The 25,508-nt window shown below is 29.4% G+C and overlaps 1 protein-coding gene across 1 annotated transcript in view; it reads left to right on the top strand.

Moving 5' to 3' along the window:
• The first annotated feature begins 1,146 nt into the window (after positions 1-1,146).
• LOC119676208 (Down syndrome cell adhesion molecule-like protein Dscam2) overlaps positions 1,147-25,508 on the top strand; it is a 38,040-nt gene continuing 13,678 nt past the window's right edge. The window contains exons 1-3 of the mRNA XM_038087443.1: positions 1,147-1,472; positions 17,422-17,589; positions 18,261-18,504. Of these exons, the coding sequence (XP_037943371.1) occupies positions 17,556-17,589; positions 18,261-18,504 (278 nt within the window). The 5' untranslated portion in view covers positions 1,147-1,472; positions 17,422-17,555. The remainder of the gene's footprint in view (positions 1,473-17,421; positions 17,590-18,260; positions 18,505-25,508) is intronic.

Below are 25,508 nucleotides of genomic sequence, written 5' to 3'. Positions count from 1 at the left end.
TTTCTGCCTAAAACTATGTTACACATTTATTTGTCGTTCGACATTTGAGCGCAGTAGACTTTGATATTTTTCGGTTGTGTTTGGTTTTTCGTGCTGGTGTTTTAATGATAGTACTGACCTTTTTTACGGCTTGGCATGTAAATATAAAAATGTGACGAAAACACATATTTCACGGATAAAACGGATGTTTGCCATCAACTTACGCATACCTGACAGATTTTCGCTTGAATTTTATTATGTCACATAAGCAATACAAGTAACAAAATTTTGACTAAATTGAATAAAAGGTTTGCAAACCTCAACTATAGTATTCATTCGTATACATAACTAAGCTTAAAAGTCTTAAAACATTTTAACATAAATTGTTTTTGAATTTAAATTAAAAAGTGTGAAAGGAAAATAATGCGAAGACCAAACAAGTTAATAAAATAATAGCCATGCAAAGTGAAAGCTTGCATAAATAAACCAAAAATAAAGTGGCTACATTTCAACTGTAAAAGGTGTGAAATTTCATTTACAAAAGAAAGCAAAAAAGACGGTCGAACCGTAAAAAACCATAGCATCATTTTAGGCGCTTTTCCATTTCATTATTTTCTTGTTGAAGTTTTTTATTTCTGGTTCTTTGTTTGCGTACCATTGCCCAACCTCGCAGCAACAACAACAACAGCAACAACCAAAAAAAATGTAAATCGTGTGAAAAAGGTAAAAATGGAAATTTTAATGGACTTGAGTATGAAAATTTATTGAGTGAAAAACGTGTAAAAAAGTCAAAAATATAAAAAAAAACCATCAAAATTGAATTCAAAGTGAAAAATGTGTTTAGCGATTATCAAGCAACGATAAAATTGCGGCATTTAGAAAATAAAAAAAATTACAAGAAAAAAAGTGTCTGGAAAATAACAGAAACTGAAAGCGCCAAAAATGGCAACCGCACAAAAGTAACAAACACATTTACACATTTTCATAAAAAATTTATGCAGTGCAGAGTGTAATTTTTATAAATTTCGCTTTTGGCAAAAAGTTACTTATTTCCCTTCAAAGCATATAAATTATATGAGAATATTCTCTATTGTTGTGCGGCTGAAAGTATGCCACATTAATTTAATTTGAAAATAAATTTGTACATTTTTTTGACTGAATTTGCATATTTTAAAAATGCAAGTGTTAGTGTGTTTTTAGGCGCAATTCGTGCAACGAGCACTTCGTAGTTATCTAAAATACATTTTTTTTCCTAAATCGCACAACCTTTGACAACTCAATATAAATAATTCGTAGTTAAATATATGTGCAGTCCAGTATGTTTCTACAGCGATTTTGCTCATATGCCAGTTGAGCTCGAGCTTTGTATTCAGCGATTTTTTATTGTCTCTACGGCATAAATTGTTTTGGCGGACTGCCAAATATAATAGATTCACAATTTTATGGCATATCGTTGCCATTTTCATGCACTGTCTGTGGCCATAGATAACGAGGTAATTTTCAAAAATGATTTGTGATTTTTAAAATTTTTCATATTTTATTTTGAATCTCTTTTTTTTTCAACTGTTGAGTGTTAAATATTGTTCATTTTGAAAGCAGCAAAAAAACATATATCATATGAAATTTAAAAAATTAGGGTAATTTAAAAACAAAATATATTTTTATAAAAACAAGAAATATTTTTATAAAAATAAAAAATATTTTTATGAAAATAAATAATATTTTAATAACAATAAAAAATATTTTTTTAAAATAAAAATTTTTTAATAAAAATATAAAATATTTTTATATTTTTAATATTTTTATAAAAATAAATAATACTTTTATAAAAATAAATAATATTTTTATAAAAATAAATAATATTTTTATAAAAATAAATAATATTTTTATAAAAATAAATAATATTTTTATAAAAATAAATAATATTTTTATAACAATAAAAAAAATTTTTATAAAAATAAAAATATTTTTATAAAAGTAAATAATATTTTTTTAAATATAAAAAATATTTTTATAAAAATAATATATATATTTTTAAATATAAAATCCACTTTTTTAAATATAAAAGATAAAAAATTGTTTTTTTAAAAATAAAAAATATTTTTATAAAAATAAAAAATAGTTTTGTAAAGATAAAAAATATTTTCTTAAATATAAAATATACTTTCTTAAAGATAAGGATTTGTTTTTTTTAAATAAAAATTTAAAAATAAATAGAAATAATACTTATAAAAATAATAAAATATATTTTTAAAATATTGCTAGATGAATTAAATTGTAGATTTGTTCGTTGTCTTTAATTTTTACTTTTATAATTGTGTAAACAATAGAAATTGAGAAATATTTTTCTATATTTTTCATGAGTCAGATATTTAATCTATTTTGATAGAAACTTTTCCATCTGCATTTTAGTTTAAGGATAATTGGGAGTAAAACAGTCATTCACATCAACTAAATGCATTTGTTTCAGTTCAACAAGGAAGCATGTAATCCTTACGCTTTTACTATGTCCAGATAAACAGCAACAGTAAATAGTATTTTTTTTTTGATTATTTTACTACCTCAGTTGAACCTTTATGACTTTGTTGCAATGTAGAGTCCTTTAGTCTGCTTTCAAATTATTGACTTCACATTATGTTGAGTTACATTAGTAGACGAGCAAGTCTACCAAAATAATAATTTTGTACAAACTTTTGATTACAGTTTGTAACTTAAAGATAGGTATGTGGCTCATTTAGAGATTGATTTTTGGTCCTTGGCAGTCAAAATTGCAAAAACTTCAAATAAAATAACTTTTTACAAAATAGGAAAGTATGTAGTATGTATATTGTAGTAAGGGAAGCATGTGTGTAAATATGTTGCTTATTTATTTTGTAAAATTTGCCAATAAGAAAAGTTAGTTAAAATTTCTAGAAACAAAAGCAGTTTTATCTATTTTATAAAATACTACCATATAAACTAACTAATGACTTTAATAAAGTTTGATTAACTTAAGATGTATTTAGACTTTTAATAACATTATCAATTGACAAATCTTTGTAATTAATTCATATGGTAGGTATATTAGATATATTAAGTAGGTAGAGGTGACATATTCTTTGTGGTATGGGGCCATCTTGTGATTGAAGTAATTAAAAGATAGTCTACAATATACGCTAATTAATTTTTAAAAATTTTTTTTATTATTTCAAACTACGTATAATGTTTATTCATTAAAACTTAATAATTCCTAAAATTATGAACTCTTATGACTGTTAAAATTATATTTAGATTAATATTTTAATTATATATTATATTAATAATAAATTATTGACAATTAATTATTATTTTGTGCTGCAGTTTGTCTTAGTAATACATAACAAAATCGAAAATGATTGTTAAACAAATATTAACTACGAATTTCTTTGAAAATGGTTTTAAAAATATATCGTCTTATCCTTTCAATCAAATGTTTTGACCAAGACTTCGAACCGGATCCGGAACCGAAACCGAACCGAAAACCGAAAAAGTCCGAATTTTTTGTTATAGAAAAACCGGAGCCGAACCGATACATATTTTTTGTTTTGAACCGGAACGGAAACCGGAAGGGAAAAAATTCCGGTTCGAAGCCCTGCTTTTGACATATACCTGTGGCTGTATTACAAATGAATATTATTTCTTGCAGTGCAGTAATCTGCTAAATCCGACAGTGCTTGTTGCTTTACTAACCGTTTTTTTGAGGTATAATTGTAGTTCATCCACCCATCGAGTAGACGGTCTTTCCTTTGAAAGACCACCACTTGAGTTCATTTTAAATTCTATAACCTGTTGTGCTAATTTCTCTCATTTTCTCGCTGTGCGATTAAAGTAGGTGTAGGTGTTAGAGTTACTTTCTGTATTGGCTAACAGTGTTCTCTTATAACTCTTATCTAGCTGTTGTAATTATTTTCGATATACTATTCATTATATTCTGCTAAAGAAGATGTTTTCATATTTTTCTAAAATATCAAATATTTTATAAATATGTTATATAAATACATTGCCCAAAATTTATTTGGAATTCATTACTTTAAGCCATGGAAAGAATTTATTCTATTTGTTCATAAGTATTACATGCAGTTTATGTGGAGACTTCCATATAAATTCAAAGTATATCGTTAGAATATATGAATTCATATACCTATATCACATGTAGATTTCTATCTATTTTATGTTATTTTTTGATAAAATAAATTAAACTCTTACAATAATATAAAAAGAATCAGTGTCCCAAAACTATGATGATGTTATTGGAATGCGAGTCTCGCCTAGAACCTATTTTTGTGAAGCTTTTGAAATATTAAAAATATACTTGTAATATGTATTACTAATTAGTTATATATATATATTTAAAACATTTATATACATAAAACATATTAAGAGAAAAGTTGCCATTTTTTAAAATCTATTGTAAAAATATTCTGATTTCATCACTTCTATGGAAACTCCAATTAAATGGCTTTTATATAAGTACGATGTAAATTGATGTTAAAAAATCTATATCCATTACCTACATCAAAAAAAAACCTATATTAATTACTACATTTATGCAACATGAACATAAATAAAAACTTTGTCATTTAAAAGCATTTAGTTAAAATTATTAAATAAAATAACTCACCTTTAACATTTTGTTCTCAAAACTATAAAAATAATAGATTTGCAGTTTTTTGCTATCATAAAATGTGGCCCTAACAATGCCATATGTGAGATACTTTTTTTAAATATAAATATTATTGGAAAATATTGGAAAATATTGTTTCGAAAAAAATTGAAATAAAAATATATAAAATAATTTCTGCATGTAAAAATGCTAAAGTCCAATTATTTATGCTTTTACATACAGTAAATATTTTTTTTTTAAGGTTAGCAAAGATAACCAAGTTATATTATTTTTCGACTTTTTTATTTAAATTTCAAAATAATAAATATCAATAAAAAAATTGATATTTGCTTATGTTAATGTGATATTAATTGCTTTAAAAAATATGTGTTAAAAAAATACATCAAATTTCCATCAACTTTCCCTCGTATGCACTGTAGATATCTGGCGATAAATAGAGTATAACGAAACGATATAGAGAATGTAATCCATTGTTAATTCAGATCTGCTTGTTTTATGCTCTTAATCTAAACTTTTATTGCAAAATATCCATATATTCTTGAAGTGTTTGATATATATTACTATTTTTATAGGTAATCCAAGTAATAGAACCAATGCAATGAAGTTAAATAAATTTATTTTTTTAAGAATCAACATAAATACTCCTATAGTTTGCCCATATATTACAGAAAAAACTTAAAACATTATTTTTATTAAAATTTTTCAATTGGATATCATAGTACAAACAGAAAAATAATATTTATTTAAAATAAAGCGATAATTCAATTTTGTATGCATACATGCAAACATACATATGCAAATGCATACATAGTTTTTGCATTTACATTGTTGCTTTTTGTACTTCAGTATTCTTTAAAAACCCCAACTATCAAATTCGTGAAATATTGATGACATGGCACCATAATAATAATTTGTGAAAAATTATAAATTCACTAAAGTTGTTACAGGTACTCCACAAATGTTGAGAATCAGGGTATATGGCAAACTAACACTTATTTTACGTGATAAAGGCCAACAAAATATATCACAAATGGATGAAAAGGTGATTTTAATTTTTTTTTAAATTTCTGTTAAGTATGAAAGGAAACATTAAAGACAATATTAACTTTGTGATATCTCATTGACAAGCGTCTGTCAATCACATTTGATTTATCGTCGGTCAATGGCAGTAGTATGCAGTATTTACAGTGCGATTCTTTTTGAACCAGTCAATTAACAGCTTAGGTTTAAATTTGCTTTTCCAGTAGCAATGATTTTCTCACACTTGGTACCACAGACATGACCTTCTTGCAGAAGTTTTGGTTTTTCGCTTTATTTAAACTTATTATAATAAACGATTTTGCTCCAAAGTCACAGAAAGGGTTTTTGATTTTTATGCGACTATCATTTAACTTATTCGACTTTTTAAACTTTTTTGATAATTTCGTCAGTGATGATAGTTTTTGTCATCTAAAAAGAAGTTCATTAATATTGTAAAGGCAGGTTTAAAGTCAACAGGGTTTGTTACCTATGAGATAGTAAAGGTACCATATACATCATCTAATGCGGACTTAAATTGAAAAGTTATTGGGAATCAGCTGCCGTTCTAAAAAATAATTAAAAAAAATAAATGATACTTAGTTCTTGTTGTTGTATTGTTAAGTGAATAAAAAATATTGTTATTTAAAAAAATTAATTTTAAATTGAAATGAAAGTGCATAGAGTATACATTGTTATTACTCGTAACAGAAACATATTTAACTGAAGGGATATAAGTGCCTTTTTGGACTTGTAAACATACTCTATAAGTACTGGCTAAATATATATATCATTTATAGATACATACTTTATTTTTACAAGAAATTAAATACATTAAGCATTTTGTGTACTGAACTCACTATGGTATATCCGTATTTCTTATGAAAATTAAGTACACTTCACTATAACCTTTCAATCAATAAGCTTTCTGTGGGAATAAAATCAATTAAAATTGTTGCAGTTCGCTTTCGAAGATAATATCTTCTAATATCTACCAATTTTTATATAATATTCTCTATACAATTTTGATAATCTGCTCAACGTATATTTTATAGAGATCAAGACCTGAAAAACTGGGTTGTGTATAAAAGTTTGGAGAGTTTAGTGGATTGCATTAATTGTTGATAAAAATGTATTATTAAGATGCACAAGCAAAAGATACAAAATACATTAGTTTCAGATATTAATCATTTTACTAATATCAGATACTTGCATATGATATTTTTAGGAAAAAGTTGATATATAATAATAACTAAACTTAAAGAATATTATATTATATTTCCGAATCTTTTCAACATATGCCTTGAAGTATGGGGTCCATGTTTATTCAAATAACATTGAAGAAACATTTTCAAAATATGAAAAATTGTTGACTACATCTAGAATAAAAACTAATAACCAAAAATATATTGTCATATTTAATTTTGAACTCCATAACGGAGAATAGCAGACAAATAAGGATATTAAATTTCATTCTTTTCATTTCTAAGAAAGTTGGAGAGAAACAATGCAATTTCTCAGTATTTTAGAGGAAATTTTTTTCATTTTTATGCAACATTAATATATATTTTCTTTGTAAGCATCATATTACATATTTTTTTGAAAATATTTTCCTATATTTTTATATATTTTTTATAAACTTTTTTTATACTTTTTTATTACTTTTTATATTTTTAATGTTTTATTTATTTTTTTTTTACCGATAAAACAAAAGGTGCCTAAACAGTTGTAGAGTCCTCATGGGAGCGCTTTAGCTTCCGGTTGGCAGTTCTATAGCTACTCAAACAATAGCCAGTGTTTATAAAGCCTTTTGATAGAAGCTACAAGCGCTGAAAGTGTTCGACATTAATAGGGCGCAGACATTGTAAATATTATTAGGTACCTTCTAAAATGCTTTACTTTTTTATTTGTTTGCTATTCAAGCAACAGCAGCAGCAACAGTAACAACAACAGCAATAGCAATAGCACTTGGGAACAGCAGCAACATCATCACCAACAGCAACATAAACATAATCACTGGCAACAAAGTCACAGCATTGGTGGCCATGGTGCTATTGTTTCAGTGGTTGCAATTATTTCGCTTGCCCATGTACAAAAAGGATTTTTCATTCTTTTATTCAAGGATACCGAGGACGATGCTGATGAGGGTGAACTGCAATGACGGATGCTCTTTGACTTGAGGTGCGCAGCTAATATTTGTTGACTTAGTTTAGTTGCGTGTATATATTATGAGTGTGCAATTCTTGGTTCCTTACAACACATATATATATATATTTATATTTGTACTTGGAAACTCGATACTCATGCTTCTTGCATAATGCCTTTGGAGGGTTTGCATTCATTTGAGTGCAAATGGCACTTTTGTTTAAAGCATTAAGAAGTGTCGTTCAAGTGGGTGACAAAATTAGGAAATTTTTATGTTGCAAAGGTGTCCATAAATTTGTTTCAACTTCTTGTTCCTTTTAGGTTTGAAGTTTTTCAAAAGGAAGTAGGAAGGTAGAATATAACGGTTGGGATTTATGTGAACATTTTTTATATGTATATCTTATGGAAGAATTAGGCTTAAGTATGTATATATAAGTATGTATATATTATATATATTTATGGTTTATATAAAAACAAAGTTTTTAGTTTATGTATATATATATATATATAAATTAATGTATTCTAATAATGTTTGTTAATTAAATTGATTTTTAACGTTCGTTTGGATAAAAGAAACTAAACTCTTAATATAAACTATTGTTTTCAATGGAGAGATTTTTGTGAGTGGTAAATTGGAACAATAAAATTTTTTTATTATTTTTAATGAGTTCAACTTTTGGCAGGGCTCATTGGCCGATATATAAAAATAGGTCAATGTCTAATAATATATGTATAGTCAATGTTTATAAATGAGAGTAATTTATAGATAAATTCGGTTCTTGAAATAGTCCAACTAGTTTATAACACATGATTTGGAGTAAACTTATTTCACTTCATTAAGTTGTCTTTAGTTAAGGTACTGTAAAATATGTGGAAAGTATCAATACCCAGAATGTACGTCTTAAACTTACTAAAACAACCTTTGAAGAAATGCAGAGAAAGGATTTGTGCCAGTTTAATTGTGAATGTTCAAATTAACAACTCCTCTCCGGTAAACATAGAATAAAAGAAATAAAGAGACTCAAATACCTTACGTTTCTAAACAAGACTTAAGATTCAAATTGGAAATTAATGGCTTTGAATATATATTTTTCATTTATTATACTATATGTCACATCTGATTACATTAAACTTGATAGAAAAATAAAACTATGAAACAATATTACAGCCATTTTTAAAGTGTTCCATCGAAATCTGAGATATAATAAAATATCCTGAAATGATCGCAAGTAGTTTGAGGTGAAAGATAATATGAAGTATATGTTACCTTACCCAATAGTGCAAGGTGATATGGGGACTATATGATAGGATGGACTACAAATATATCCCAGGCAGCTTTAGCATCGAAGTGTGTCCCATTACCACCCGATTTTGATAAAAGTTTTGTAAGCAATTTACAAGGTTGATAAAAGAAATTATTCATTATTTAACAGACTATAGTAGAATATCGTAATCTTGCTAGACGATTGCCTACAATGTATAATATTAATTTAAATACATAATATCAAATTAAATGGGTGACTTTTTATGTTCCAAAAGCTAAATTCTTCACTCTAAGGAGGACGTATAAAGCTATGGCAATAAAACAGATTCGCTAAAGAATTTGAAGACCATGCCTCAGCTAACCTAGAAAAATGTATAGATGGTTAAATCAGGTACCGTTATGGTGATATTGCCAAATTATATGGATATTGCTTTGTTCAAGTTTAAGGATGAAGCACAGTCCAGGAAAGCAAATTTTTATTGATGGATCATTTTTTTATTCCTTATTTAATGATTCCTAATATTTTTAATACAAAATTTATACCATAGATTGGTTCAGCTATATATACCTATATAATTATTATGAAATGCTTTTCTTACATTAAAAACTGTATCACAATGTATCTCTAACAAATGTAAACATTATTACATTTGTTAGAAATGTTGAACCTTCAAACAATCAACACATTTTCCATACGTCTAATGCACTTTCGCATGGCACTTCGCAATATGGAACAGCAAGCAGGAGCAACAGTCAGCAGAGCCAACAGCACTGAAAAATTATGAAACTTTGAAAAATTTTAACAGAGGCAAAGTGTTAACGAAAGAGGTGACGACCATTAAAACGATTCAACAACTCAACTCAAAAGGAAATTATTACACATTTTGCATTTATAACTCATAGAAAAGTTGGCGGTTAGGCACTACCAAAGCTGCAAGTCAAAAAAATGGGACAAAAGGCAAACTCGGCCAGCACACAGTGCAACACCCACAAGCCCGGCGTTCACATGTGAGTACACTCCTGTGAATAAATGCGGATTTGTGCGCCTGAATGAGTTCATATTTGCAACGTGCATTATGGCAGTGAAAAATGTATTTCTTTATCCTAGCTTGGTCCTTTTTTATGTGTCTATTTTTTTTTCAATCTTTGTTTGTGCGCATTTGCACAGGATGCACTTGCTGGATACAAACACTTATAGATATATGCTTAAGCATAATGCACCACACCGATTTTACCTGCTTAAGCTTTTAGTGGTAAGTAAACACTTGAGTAGTACTCGCAGTGGGTCCAGTGTTGCAGTGTTGCAGAGTTACTGGCAACTGAGGCTTTAGGCAGATTTAAGTGGAAGCCGGTGCGTGGGTGAGCAAATGCAATAAAATGAGCTTGTGGCCGGAAATCATTTCTGAAGTGAAGTTATTATTTTGATGGGATTTTAAAATTGCATTTAAGTGCGTGAATCATTGCAACTAGTAATAATGCTGCTCAGTAATAATTGTGCTTGCATTAATTATAATTTTACTTCATACACACAATATACTTCGCTTAAGGACATGAATGAAATGCGATTAAGTCAAATGATATTAAATTGAAACTACCTCATGAATCTGAGTAAACTTAACTGATTAATTCTTGTAATTTATTTCATTAAGTATTTATGCAGTAATATTAACATTATTAGTGTAACTTTATAATTGAAAATAATATTATGTATAGTGTTTATACAGGAGTGGGTCTTTCACTTATATTTTGGTTGACTGAACTTTATATAACTACAGGATTTTTGTATGAATGTTTCTTACGAGTGTTTCTGGTATACTTATATGAAAAGATTGCATAACTGCCAATATTAGTTTTTACTTAATTATATGATATTTTATTTATTCGAATTAAATATTATATTGTTTCAATTATATTCTCATCGTTCGAAATAGAGGCATTAACAATGATTTAGCTTTCTTTGTCATGGTACACATGCCGCAGATTTCTTTTGGCTGGAATGAGTCTAGGCTATATATTATATTATCAAAGAAATAAACGAGTTATTGAAGTGTCCGATAACGGCTATCCCGTTTAATGAATTGCGGTTGCCTGTTACTAGTACCACCCAATGCTTTAAATTCATATGACAGTTGATTTTTCGTCAGCGGATTTATTGTAGTGTAGACCCAGTCTCTCAGCTTGCCTTCCTATTTCGCAGTGGTTCGTCGCGGATCTCGAGTCAAATACCTTTCAAGCCTTCTAACATAGACCGTTAGACTTACCAGCAAACACGTGTGTAGACAAATTAACAATGATAGATATAGTCCAAAATATTCTGAAAAGTTGTGAAAAATTTGAGATCCAGAACGTCGTACCTAAGACATGCTGTGAGGGCTATATCTGATGGAATATTTTTAGATATTAATGGTATAAAAACTTATACCAAATAAACTAGCATATATAATATAAATAACTTACAGCCGATTGCAGGATTCTTGATCACACTGAAAACAACGGAAATTAATAAGCGGACGATCGCAAAAAGACTAGATAGGACATTTCATTTTATGTTCAGCAGTTTCATAGCGGTTTAAGTTGATCTACACCTAGTCTTTGATAAAAATATGAATCAAAACTGAACGAAGTTGCTTTGATTGGTTTTTTCAATTACAGTTAGCAATCCTTAATCATTGAAACAAATTTTAGGCTATTGAAGTGTTATCTAGTGGGTTACCATGGCTCTAGCTACTATATCTACAATATGATAATATCTGCGATGGAATGTCGACTTTGTTGGAGTATAGATCGAAGTTAAAGTAACTTCTTTAGTCGCTGGTCCGCTTCGATCTAGCCCAGAACGAAAATATTAGGACAAAACTCTTTATCTCCGTAGTGATCAAACAATCCTCAACGAGCAGTATTTTGGCTTTAATCCTAAATCCAGTGCTTAGCTCTGTTTGTGATTAATACCCTTCAGTTTTCTAATCTATTATTTACATATAATATTTTAAGGTTAGTTTTTGATTTAAAGTATTAAAAAAGTATTAAAAAGTATTAAAAGTATTTAATTTAAAGTAATTAATACTGGTATTATAAAAGCTTGATAAAGATGTGACTGAAGGTAATATTTGTATCAGTACAGTGTTAAATTTAGGGATAAATAATAGATTTTTCTTTTAGTGAATGTTATAATTTAATTTTTAAACTAGTGTCTTTTTAAATTTTAATATTAAAGATAAAATTCAACAAACTTTATTTTATTTCTTAAATAATTACATAAACAAAACTTTTGACGATGCAAATAAATAAGACAACATTCAAAACTTAACAGTATCTTTCATCAAAATAACGTTGTTCCCTAAGAAAACTAACTTCTTAAAGTTTTTTGTAGCTTAAATAATAATTCTACTTAAAATTTAACTTTTCTTGTCAATTAAAAGTGTGTTTTCTTGGTAAATAGTTTATGTTATCATTCGGAAATTGAACTAAAAAAAGTTTTTTTAAATAGAATGAGTTAAAATAAATAATGAAATCTCTGTAAAAAGCATTGGAGAAAGTATGCTTCCCTAAAGGTACTCCCTTTTTTGCTCAGACTGTCAGTATCTTGTCTTATTTTCGTTGCCATCGAAAATTTTTCCTCAATATTTTTGTAAATTATTTGCTTTGCCAACTTTAATCTTTTTCTTGTCATTGTATCGAAAACGTCGTCTTTAACTTATCAAAGTGAGCTCAATATTTGATAAATGGTGGAGTGAAACTCAATTGCAGATGTTTTTGGTATTGGGACGCACACCGCAAGGAGTCGCGAAGATACTCCATTACTCGTACTCAAAGGAGTAATGCAATTTTCTAATTTTGAAGCTTCACTTGAACATATTTGCCATGGCAACCAAAATGGTGAACTCAGGATTTGTTATCATTAAATTTATTTTTATTTTGTCAACATTAACGTAAACAGTTATTTTTGTTCCTTTGAACTAAGTGTTACGCTGCTATTTTGTCTCCTGAAATTGTACTCGTGTTTATAGCAAGCAATCCGGAAGGCAGCAATAACGATTTGTCCTTACTTACTGGTAATTGGAGACAGCATTTGGGAGTTGCTGTGGGAAAACAATTGAAATGTGTTGAACTGCGGCTTTAAATAGAAATTTTATATATTTTTCACAATTTATTGTCATTTGTTTATTATTATGAACTTTTTTTTATCTTTTTATTACATTTTTCCAACTGCTTTAATGTGACAAAACAAATATCATCACAGCACTCACTCACGGCACACATGTAAATAAGAGTGTCTATGCGTTTTAGAGTGGGACTCCTCCTGCGACTTGACACCCATTTGTTCTGTAATATCCAGAACTGCTACTCACTTGTGTACATTGTAAATAAAAGTTCACTGAGCTATAATTTTAAGCGCTAGAATCAGTTGTTCTGATTTAAGTGAAAAAATTAATTTCAAATTAATAGTTCTTTTTGGTTTCCGAACTTAGTTTACGAATCATGTACTTAAAATTATTATTTGATTATATTTTATTTTAATAAAAGTTAAATAAGTTCCTAGAAACTTATTAGCATAGACTGGGTCCATGATGCTAGGCCAATTGTACTATATAGAAACCCATTAAGATTATCTGCGCCTATCGTTAAATAGTTATCCTAGAAGTTATGGAAACTTTAATGAAGAAAAGAATCACACACTTTTTGTATAACTACCCAGATTTAGTTTACTGAGGGAACCGATTTTGGGAACTACGTTCCTGACAGCTTGTCAGTTTATTCATCAGTAAAAGAATATAAGATTTGTTAAATTACATAAACTCAACTGGATGAATCTAGTTTACCTACAGCAGGTTTTTGCAAGGAAACTGGAATTAAAAAAGCAAAAAAATTTATAATTATGACTGTCGATATGGTATGTACTAATCAGTCACTGCATCCAACCAAGCAATTAACGTGACATTTTTTACGTAGAATAAAGAAGATGATTGAACTTTATAGTTACGATCATTTGTGTATAATATTTATAGCATTATTATTATTTATCGTTTGTGCTCTTTTATCTATTTGAATTTGAATATGAGACAAACTATCTTAAGGTATGTAAAAGGCACGTATCGTCTTTGGACTTGCACAGTGCAGCCTCTATCAGATATCCTGTTCTACGGTTTGCTAGTTGGTACCACTAAATATTTTATAATCATATTAGTTCTTCTACGGCCCTCTGTTCCACCTAGGAATAAAAGGATTAAATATATTAGTTCTTCCCGGAAATATGAAGATATTCTTCGCAATGCTTTTATCAGTGGGCACCGATTCAAAAACCTTTTTAACCGAACGAATTTCATCTATTCGCATGATTTGACCAAATTAATAAAACTGGTTATGTCACGTTATAGTTCATAGTCTTATATAATTCAAAACTCGTTAACAATGTTATAAGACTATAGATCATCCGAAGAATTTTTCTTTCGAATGTTTATTAATCCCTTCTCATTACTGTTAGTTTTTATCTTAGTTTCTGCATTATATTTCAGTAACGATATAATAGGAGTATGATTTTTATTTGTAGAGAGTTTGCTTCATTCTTGAATTGCTTTCTAGGCCCAAAGAAGCAGATACTTCATAAAATATCTAGGCTGACGTTATTTTTGATGTTAAAACTAAAGTAAAATAAGTCCAGATAATGCTACTTTAAAAAAGTCAAAGGATAAAAAGTCACGCTCTCTGAAACCTCGTTTGGTACCGATAAACTCAAATAGAGAATTCCTAACTCTAACGAAGTCAGTTCACGACACTGTTTTCTTGTTTGATGGTACATCAAATTCAAATGAAATGGTATAAAGAGTGCATTCAGTCATAATCAAGTAATTTCGATATTGGCTTATTGATGAATTTGCTTTTCTTGGGTATCATCAGGATTTAACGCACTATGAATATCTGGTCAATAGTAGACTTACTTGGTCAAAAGCCATACTGATAAGATCCAAGCAGTTAGATAACGATTGGCTTCAATCTTTCGAACAGCATATATCAGAATCTTATACGGACAGTTAAAAAAGCTGATATTGCCATAGTAAGCATAGTTTGGAGAATTGCTAAAAATGCGATCTTCCAAATTCCTAATTTTATCAGTCAGTTTCTATTTTTCAGTTTTCCATTTATATGGTTTTATTTTACAATACGAAAACTGTTTAATATATATTTATTTTTTTCCATAAACTTCTAGTCTGACGTCAATACTCCTATATTCATTAAAACCGACTGTAAGGTGCTCTGTACCTTAAGCATTTTGTTTTTCCCATGCACTGGCTACATTTAATTGAGGATTTAAAACGATTTGTTTATTTTGTGCTTTTGTTGAAAACGTTGCCTTTAGCTATTTTTTCAGATACTTGCAAAATCGCAATTATTATATAAATACGTACTGACAGATTTATATGTAAGAGAACATTCCCAGCTGTGATACGTACTTGTATTTGTAGCGTTGTGTACATAAATAAATGGATGTACGAATATGTATGATGTTGTTCTATTTTTAATGAGTTGCTACAATTTATTTTCAGATTTTTTTCACAGTGTAGTTACTAGAATTGTCGACTGTATTTTGTTGGCTTCATTTGACGCGACATCAAAGCAATTTTAGCATCCTTCCATGTTTCCAAGCTCCGTGCTCCATTCCGTAAGAGTGTTAAATTGTTTGTTAAGGCAGTGATATTTGATGTATACTAAGTCACACCCATTTTATTTATTATTCCTATTTATATTTTTATCTAAAAATTATTATTTTGTTGTAATGAGCTGCGTATTTACTCCAACAAAAGTTTATTTTTCTCGCTATATTGTAAAGGTTAAATATTTACATTTATTATTCTGCAACCAATTAAAATTTAATCCTTTAATAAATTTTATTCATGTAAGTTGTTTACTTACAAATAAGTTAATTGGAATTTTTGGAAATAGTTGTTTTTACAAATTTTGGTAGTTTTTAACTATCCTTTGTGAAACAGATATTTTAAAAGTTGCACCAATTATCACTGAATCAGTCCTTTAAAAATCCCACATAAGTTTCTACCAAACGTTTGAAATCATCAACCAACTGATTAGATCTTATCAGTAACTATATATCCACAGAGGGTAAAGTTCTGGAGAGCACTGATCTAAGAAAAATAAATTGCTACATGCAGTTAATTTGTCGATTTTAAAGCCACTTCAGATACTACCACTAGAAGCATTCTTTATATCGCTATGTTTGATTTTGGTGTCCTAACAAAATTTATTTGGCTTTGTTAAATGACATTAAGTAGCTCTAGTTCCGTTAAAATTGTGAAGTATTGAGCTATTTGATACTAAACGTGATTTTAGATAGGATAACTTCTTGATTTCTTAAATCGAATGTTAAAAACGGCTATCCGAGTAGCAGATGTGAACCGTACAGACACAATATTTCACTTTCTGTTAATAAACATATTTTCTGAGCGTGTTGAGACCCACGTCACTGTTGAAAACTATAAGTTTGTTCAGATTTTGTTCAGTAGGGAACCAGGGTTAGCATTAAAAATGATGTTAGTCAAGAGATTCAACGGATTATCATTGAATGCCAATAGATGTTATTTGGGGCTCTTATTTTATATGGCCTTATCATATCTAAACGTAATTATAACTAACGGTGCTGTGAAGACATTAGGGCCATACGACGCAAAAGCTCTTGGGAAGATCTATGGTCTCTTTCAAAACTGAGCTGTATGAACTATATTGCGATGTTGACATCGTATTGGTTTTTGATTCAGTAGCCGCTGGTGAGAAATGTAATATATATTGCCTTCCAATATCTTATTAGTAAGATACATTTGAGGACATCTGATTGGTTGTGATTATGGTACCCATGCAATTCTGTTACAATTGCGACACTGTTTTAAGGCATATACAATAGACGTGTAAGAGTTTTTTCTTTCCGATCAATGATTGTTAAGGAAATTTTTCCTCCAACGTGTTTGTTGTCTATTTACAGACCATTCTAAGTTTGATTTTTAATTTCTCATTATTTAACATATTTGCACTCAAAGTTAACCTCAATAGACTGTGGTTTAAAGCTTATACCATAGAGTTCTTGTATTTGATGAATGATTAGAAGAGGAAATTTTTCCTCCACCTTGTCTAACGGATCATACACGGATCATTCACAGATCATTCTAGGTTCAATTTTCAATTTTTTATTATTTATTTGTACTCAAAATTACTCACAATAATGGCATGTGTTTGTTTAAGTATAATATATGCATTAAGTAATCATTTAATTGGAAAATTATTACAAGTTTTTCTAAGATTATTTATATAATATATTAATATTATGCAGTCAAAGCCAGTAGTTATAATCATTTCTATTGCTTCTTTTTAGACTGCTCAGGAATAACGAGAACTGAAAATTTCTAAAGCCATCCCATATATACTTATACAATCCGGATAAAAACCACCATAGTAACTAGTGAAATTCCGTGAATTAAACAGCCACACAAGAACACATGCAAAGCAATGAGTGCTCCAGTGTCAGTATTCAAGGCAAAAGGTAAGAAATATTTAAGCGCATTTAAGATCCTCGAAATACCACAATCCGTGCACACGCAAAACTTATTTTCACAGAGAAATAATGGATGGAATTTAATTGTTGTTTTGTAATAGGAATTTAGACTAAATTTCGGAATTAAACGCGAACAGCATAACAGATCCGCGCAAGCCGCACTGCCACATTGGCGTATGCTTAAGAAGCACTAATTTTCAGGATAATGCAGGATACGCAGTGCATATGTGCGGCGGTATGTGGTTGCTGCAAGATATAGTTTTGTTGCTACTCGCAGTTGCTGGCAGTTTCAGTGTTTGAATTAAGTAAAAAGTAGTAGCAAATAATACTGCAGCATTACTACTTTTTTGTTGGTTTACATATGAATATGGCACTTAAGCTGGCAAATGCTTAAGGCAAACGAAGCTCAAATTAACCGCATTTATGAAGTGGTCCTCTTGAGCATTATTAACTGCAAAACAAAGTTTTAAATTACAAGCAAATAAAAAGCAAATTTTTTTAAAATGCGAGTACATACAGTATATATTTTTTTTTTGCTTACAAAGCACTTGAAATTGTCGTGTATACAAGCGCTTTAAGAAATTGCTTAACCAAAAATAATTTATATTTATTTTATTTAATATTTATTCATTTTTGTTTATATTTTGGTATACTTGCAGCTGCCCTTTTTGCCCCACCACTATTACAGATTACAGTGCTGTTAACTATTGTCCTGCCACCGCCAGCTGCGAAAGCCACAAGCGGTTTACGTGTACCCACCTTTATACAGGAACCCACGCCTCGACTGCTCTTTAGCAACGATACTGGTACACAGGTTACATGCACAGCGCACGGCAATCCTCAGCCGGTTGTGTCATGGGTGCTTAAGGATGGCACAATGGCAACTCAAGTACCAGGGCTCAGGTAAGTTGAAGTTTTAAAAACGTTAATTTTTCTCATATCCGGATTAGTTTGGTTGAGGGTCACATTATTGCGGCTTCATTGCAGCCAAGCAGGATTAAAACTGCCTAACTATGTGTATTTTACTATTGCTGCTGCTCGCTTCCTTGCTCTATTGCGATAGCTGCTTATTATAATGATATGATTTCAACTGATTTTGTGCCATAATCGTGCGGTTTGGTTTAGTTTTTTAATTAGTGTTTCAAAGTAAAGTTGCGGTTGTTGCAACTACACCAGCGTGCGTACACTCACAGAAACCTAAGCGATATGCTTCGAAAGTAGTATCCTGTTGAACCGTTCTGTTGCAGCAACATGTCATTTTCAGTTTTGTTAGTTTTTTCTATCGTTTTTAGTCTTTTTTAATGTTTGTGGCATTCATGGCTTTAGTTATAAGTTGGTGCCTCCACTGTTGCATCTACTTACTTTGGAGTGTGCTCCAGTGTTGCGGTGACTTCTGTGGTTTCCTAGCAAGCCGCACATGTGAACCACACAATCATAGACCGGCAACGGCAACGGCAGTAAATGTGCTCAACAAGCTACAAGTGCACTTTGCATAATTTTATTGTTAAACAACTTTTGTTGTGTAATTTTCAGTTGTTAATTGAAAATTACATTTTCTCCTCTGGTTTATTACCGCAAACATATTTGCGGTTGCGATCGTGTAGATGTACTGGCGAGCGGCTACAATTATGAGATTTGAATGCTTGGATGGCCTTATTCACTTTGTGATTGTTTTGTATAAATTCATATTAGCTGTAATGACACAAGTTTCTTTAATTGATGTCGGTCAACCACTTGTTAGCTCAAGCAAATGCTGTCAGCAAAAGTTATATGTAGTCGCAAAATAAAATTATATTTGAAAAAACGTTATTTAGAGCTAACGGTGCAAGAGTAAACTAATTTTAATATTTCAAATATTATTTTAAATACTATTTAAGCTACCCGAAACAATGAGCCTTTGGCTCGATTTCAGCGAGCCATTCACATATGTTCGATCATCATACGCAGCTCGAGCATGTGTTAACATGAACAAAGTTATGACTTGAACGCATTTATCTAACATAAAACGAAAATAAACAGAAACGTTAACAGATATATTCAAGCTTTTGAATATATAAAGGGTTTAATCAAAATATATCAATTCAGGTATATTTGCATTGCTGGAACAACGTAATCCTTGAACATTTTGGTATACTATTTTTGATAACCTCCAACGGTGTTGTCAATATATTTGATTTGCTTAAGTATTTGTAGCGCAGTAAAGACGGTGTCAAAGTTTATAAAAAGTTATTCTGCAAGTAATTTAGTTTATTTTTTTTTAATAAAACTGAAAACTTATCAGAATATTGTACTGAAACGTATGCTAAATGTTCCATAGTGCATCAGAAATGAAGACATACACAAAGACTTAAGAGTCGAGAGCACGCAATAGTATATTGTCTGTGCACAATAATTCAGAATTTCACTATCTCAGATCAAATACAATATATATTTTCTGACAGGAAGATAAGCGGGACTTTAAAGTATAACCATAAAATCAACTGTATAACTTACAATCAGAATTTAATGGAGCTCTTATTACAATAGATCATCCAAGTGGTCACAGACATTATTTAGTAAAAGTGCTTCAGACATTAACACGCGTTTCATCAAGTAAAGAAGACAAGATGAAGAAAAAATATTTTATTGAATTATATGTTGTCCATTCTTAACCCTTACCTTTTTCCATTTAAATATATTATATGAGGCAATATGTCTCATCTAAGCTGTAAAAGCTTTTGGCAATTACTAAAATTTTATGGGGTTTTGTATTTTTTTGAAGCAACATTACTGCTTTTTTATTGTTCAATTCTAAGAATGTGTTAAAACTTATTCAAATAGTCTATTTGATGATACACAATTAATCGTTGTTTTTCGATAAAAGCATCACCTTATTTGATAACTATTAGCTTTCGAAGTGTTTTAAGCCAGTTCATTATTTTATGCCTTACAATAGATATTATTGTTAAGAACATATTTTTCGTCACCTATCATAATGTCTTTCAAAAATTAATTTAATTAATGAATTAAATTGCAAACGTCAATAGGACATCACAAATTTCTTTCCGGAAGATGTTGAGAAAACCATACCTATGTTGAGCATTAAGGTAATACGTAGTCATATGAAATGATCATAAATGTTCAAATTCGATAAATTTAATCATTAAGTTAACTCACCAATTGTTATCCGACGGATTACATAAATTAATACCATTATGATAAAGATATATGATGTAGATAAAGATATCTGCTTTAACTGACTTTTGATAACGTGGTTCACTTTTAATATTAAAATGACTGGAACAAAATTTTATCAACTAAGTTTGGAACTTGAATTTTGTCAACCCTCTATACTCGACATAACAGTATTTTTACTTTTTTTCTATTTACAAGAGTTCCAATCCAAAATTATGGTGCAGAACCAATCAAATTTCTTCGCAGACTGTCCTGCTAGTATCAGCTGTCGAAATAAGTAATGATTATGCGGTTTAAGTAAAAAGGTGGCTGTGAAAAAATACAATTAAGCCCTCTGTCGGGAAAGAATTCAATTTCGTTTCGAACTACTAATAAATTACACCTTATATTCTTAATTAAAAATTCCTTTGGCTATATATAATCTCATGAACCCTTGCATAAAGACGTTTTTAAATTAGCACAGATTAAGTTGGTAAATGAATGAAATTGGTTTAGAACTAGTTCTGTTCTATTGTCACTCTTAATAATTTTAGGTGAACTGGTAGAACTTGATTTCAGTATTATTTTAAACATCACACACTTGATAGAAGATCCATTTTTTTTTAAAAATATCAATTGGTGGTCCTTGTCAAGTTCATAAAACTTCCTCTCATATTTGTTGCTGAACTGCAACGATGGTAACATATGCTGCTCTCAGTAGTCCTTATGGTATGGTACTACAAATTATGTTCTCCGTGACAGTGTGAGTACTCATCTCTTCAGCTATATTTGTATTTATAAAGAGCCAATTTAAGTGTTTTTTTTGTAATAGTAAATATAAAACTTATATCCAACATTTTTGTGATTTATTAAAAACTTATTTTAAAGTGATTTAAAAGTCTTTCTTTCGAATGATATCATTTGTCATATTTTACATATTAGCAAATCCATTAAACTCTCAGAGAATTGAGTTCACAGAAGATTGGATTTCAAACATTTTTAAGTAAATTCAGCACGTTTTCTTTCAATTCAGCGTTGATGCAAATAAAAACGCATTAGAAACATAAACTCTTTATGAAAATGTGAACGTGACTCAAACAAAAGTTTTAAAACCTGGAAAAGTGCGGTGAAGTTGGAGAAATTGTGGCAGCGCGTCTTGCGGATGTGTAAAATGTGGCAAACTCCAGCACAATGACTGAAGAAAAAACCTGTCAAAATCAATGTTGCGGTTTTGATGGTGCCACAGAAAATAAAAATTTCAAAAGATTTTTTCCTCTTTAAGCTCCTGTTGTGTTAGTTACAATAAGGATACAACATTCATTTGACAGCAAACATACAAAAGTGACAAAGAACAATAAAAGCTGAGTTTCTGTTATCCATGCCCTCATAAAAGATACAAAGTTAAAACAACAGGGCGAATGAACGCTTGGTTGCCTGGTACACTGACTAAAGGATTAAAAGTGGAGTCAAATGTGTAATGTACTACTGCAAACAAGCAGAGGTTAAATGTAGCTTATTGTCTTAAAATGGAAAACGCTTTTTTTATCTAAGAAAATTTATGTACAAAAATGAAAATTAAGAGAAGAAATATATCAGCATATATTGCTGATATTAAAAAAGAAATAAAATGTGAAGAAATTCGTAATGAACATAAAAGTTACTTTAATGTAAATACGTTACCCACACTGCTCACTATATGAGTAATATCTTTAAAGTAAATTAAAAAAGGGTTTTATTAAATTGCAACTCTGATATGATTATTTAAAAAAAATAAAATCATTAGATTGTATTTCTAGATTTCATACATATGTGTTAGAGAGAGTTAGACAGATTTATTGTGCGCAGCTGATATTCAGAACACTAATTTTTGAAGCAGGACACACGCGGGTAGTGTAAAATAAAAGCACCTGTTGACAAAATAATATGTTATTATTTTAAACTTTTAGTTTTTTAATGTTGTTTAAATATTATCTGTTGTAGTTGTCTTTGTGATTATTGTGTAAATAAATTACATATGATTTTAATCAAGTGAATTATTGGGCTAATCAAACAGCTGTTTTGGATACTGCCATATATCCATAATCAGTTGTGTTTGAATGCATCCATTGTTTGTTCATAAATTTTGAGCTATAAGTGCCAGTAATGTCTTTAAAAATGTTCCCACTATTATTCCCACTTTCATTCGAAATCGATTTCTGGTCAAAGTATATACAGCTCTTAATTGTAAAGAAAATATAAAGCAATAAAAATGGTGGATACCCTATTGTTTAATAGTTTTAATCCATTAAGAGGTTATTTTTCTGTGGTATCTTTAGGTCACAGGCTTCCGGGATGTTTTTTAAATTTTGTTTAATACATTGTATTTTATAAAATTTCTTCCTACAATTATCTGCAATATATCACAACATACTATTTGAGATGTATTCTGTGAGTTTCCAATTTTTTTTAAAAAGGGATTATAACTAGGTTTTTATGTTTATGTTATGTCATACGTTTATTAATATGTATATTTTAATAACATAACATCATTAGCATACAATATTTAATATTGTATGACCATTAATGTTAACAGCAGCCAATAATATTCAGATATGAAAAATGAAAAGCATTGAGAACTGTGTTGACAGAATTGTAATCTGTATGTACCTACATGTTAAATATTTTTTATGTATCAATACGTCTTTGATACGTACTTCAAATATTGTTCTACTACTTATGATGGTATCTATCTGTTTTCATTTGACACTACATATTTCAGTTACAATAACGTCGGCTTACATTGTAAGTTTGTTTAATTGAGGTAATAAGACATTTTCACCTTATATAGGTGAGTTTCAACTGATTCCCACCTCTACTTTGTAATAATCCTCTGTACCATCTTAATTTCCACCTTTAAATATTGTTTAAAAACAATATTTATATAAAAAATATATTTTAAGTTTTTATATTAAATATGATAAAGTCAGTTATGAATACACAAACTATTTTAATAATAGAAACTATTATATTAATAAATAAGTTTTTTCCAGTTTGACCATATTTTAATGGTCAAAAATTTTAGTTGAATTTTTAGCTGACCATATAGTTGTTTCAAGTATTACTAAATACCCATTTTCCGTATTCTTTTATTGTCTTTTGTAAAAAAATTGAAATGAATTGTATGTAAGGCATATTCTAAGGGTTATACATTTTGTATACATTTCTTTAAACCATGCGACAAATTCAAATTTTAATTATAACTTTCACCCAGACAGTACCAATTATTTATAACTTGTTTATTTAAGTATAATATGTTGATCAATATACAAATTTAATTATTAAACTATATCTATATAAACATATAGATTAAGATATATATTTGGATGTTGTTAGATATTTTACATGGGTGCTTTATAATACAACTGGCTTATGTATCCCGTTTGTTGGCTTATAGACTTTATTAAGTTCATGCGTTATGCCATGTTTATACACTATATTCTCCATTAATATATATGGATGATATAGTGTGAAAGCAACTCGTAGCATTTCATATTACGCTCAGGTTAAACATATTTAGAAGGACTTAATATATTTTAAAATATTACACATTTCATAGATTTAACATTATATTATTCATATGAAATTTTGCATATAACACTATTTTCATGTGTGCTCTCTTTTCCATGACTTTTGAAAGTACATATATACCTTTGAAATTCAAGTATGATTAACAAATACGTTATGTGGTCAACGATTAAATTTTATATGTAAACGCAAAGCTTTGTGCAATCGTACATCGAACAAAAAAAACATTTAAATCAATCAAGTTTGCCGTGTGTGAGCCGCCAAAAAAATTAGTCTGACTTGTGTAAGAAAAAATATATATCTTCCAGTTTAAGTTTAACCATACGATAGTAAGGACGTATATTTTGTTAAAGCAGTATTCTTTGTTGCCGCTGGAATTATTGTCACTTCTAATTTAAGCGGAAATGGCTAACTATTTGAAGAACTATTCAAAGTATGTGGACCACTACAAGGTCGTGTTGACCAAAATGTGGGCAACTGAAGGCAAGCCGAGATTTGAAACTTTTAAGAAATATGCTGAGGTTGAGCTAATTCCACCTAAGCCTGCTGAAATTCCTGAAATTGGTAAGGCTCTACTGAACTTGGGAAAGTCGGCAGTCTTTTTTAGATTCAGACATCTAACTATCCGTGATATCTGGCTAAACACCCTTGTCGCAGTTGAGATTGGCACCTGGTTCTTTGTAGGTGAATGCATTGGAAAGCTTCATTTCGTTGGCTATAAGATTTAAAAAACAGGTGTTAACAATTACGCAGAAAGTTAATGTTCGAATCAAAAAAAAATTGAGTAATGTTTCGTCAATAAATTGACATTGAAAATGAATTGATTTGTGTTTGATTTTTATATACATTTTGTTCTGGTAAGAATGTTTAGGTAAAAATTAAAATAAATTTGCAGGAATTTTAAATTGCTTATATGGTAGTTTATTTGATGCTAGTCATTATTGTTCGTTGCTGTTATCGATAACTTCACATACCTAACTTCACATAACACAACTTCGCGTCATACCTCGTGCCACAATAACAATTCACCGCAGAAAACAGTGCTGTAAAGTAGCACATTTAGAGCGCTTATCTGTGCCTTGTCAACTTACAGCTAAGCTCTATACGTAGGGTTAAAATAGACGGAAGGTAAGGTAAGGTCCCGACACTATAGTACGGTTAAATATATAAAAACTTCTTTGTCTTGAATA

Source organism: Teleopsis dalmanni, chromosome 2 (genome assembly GCF_002237135.1).
Source record: "Teleopsis dalmanni isolate 2A chromosome 2, ASM223713v2, whole genome shotgun sequence".
NCBI lineage: Eukaryota > Metazoa > Arthropoda > Insecta > Diptera > Diopsidae > Teleopsis > Teleopsis dalmanni.
This window is presented reverse-complemented; position numbering and strand designations above follow the sequence as displayed.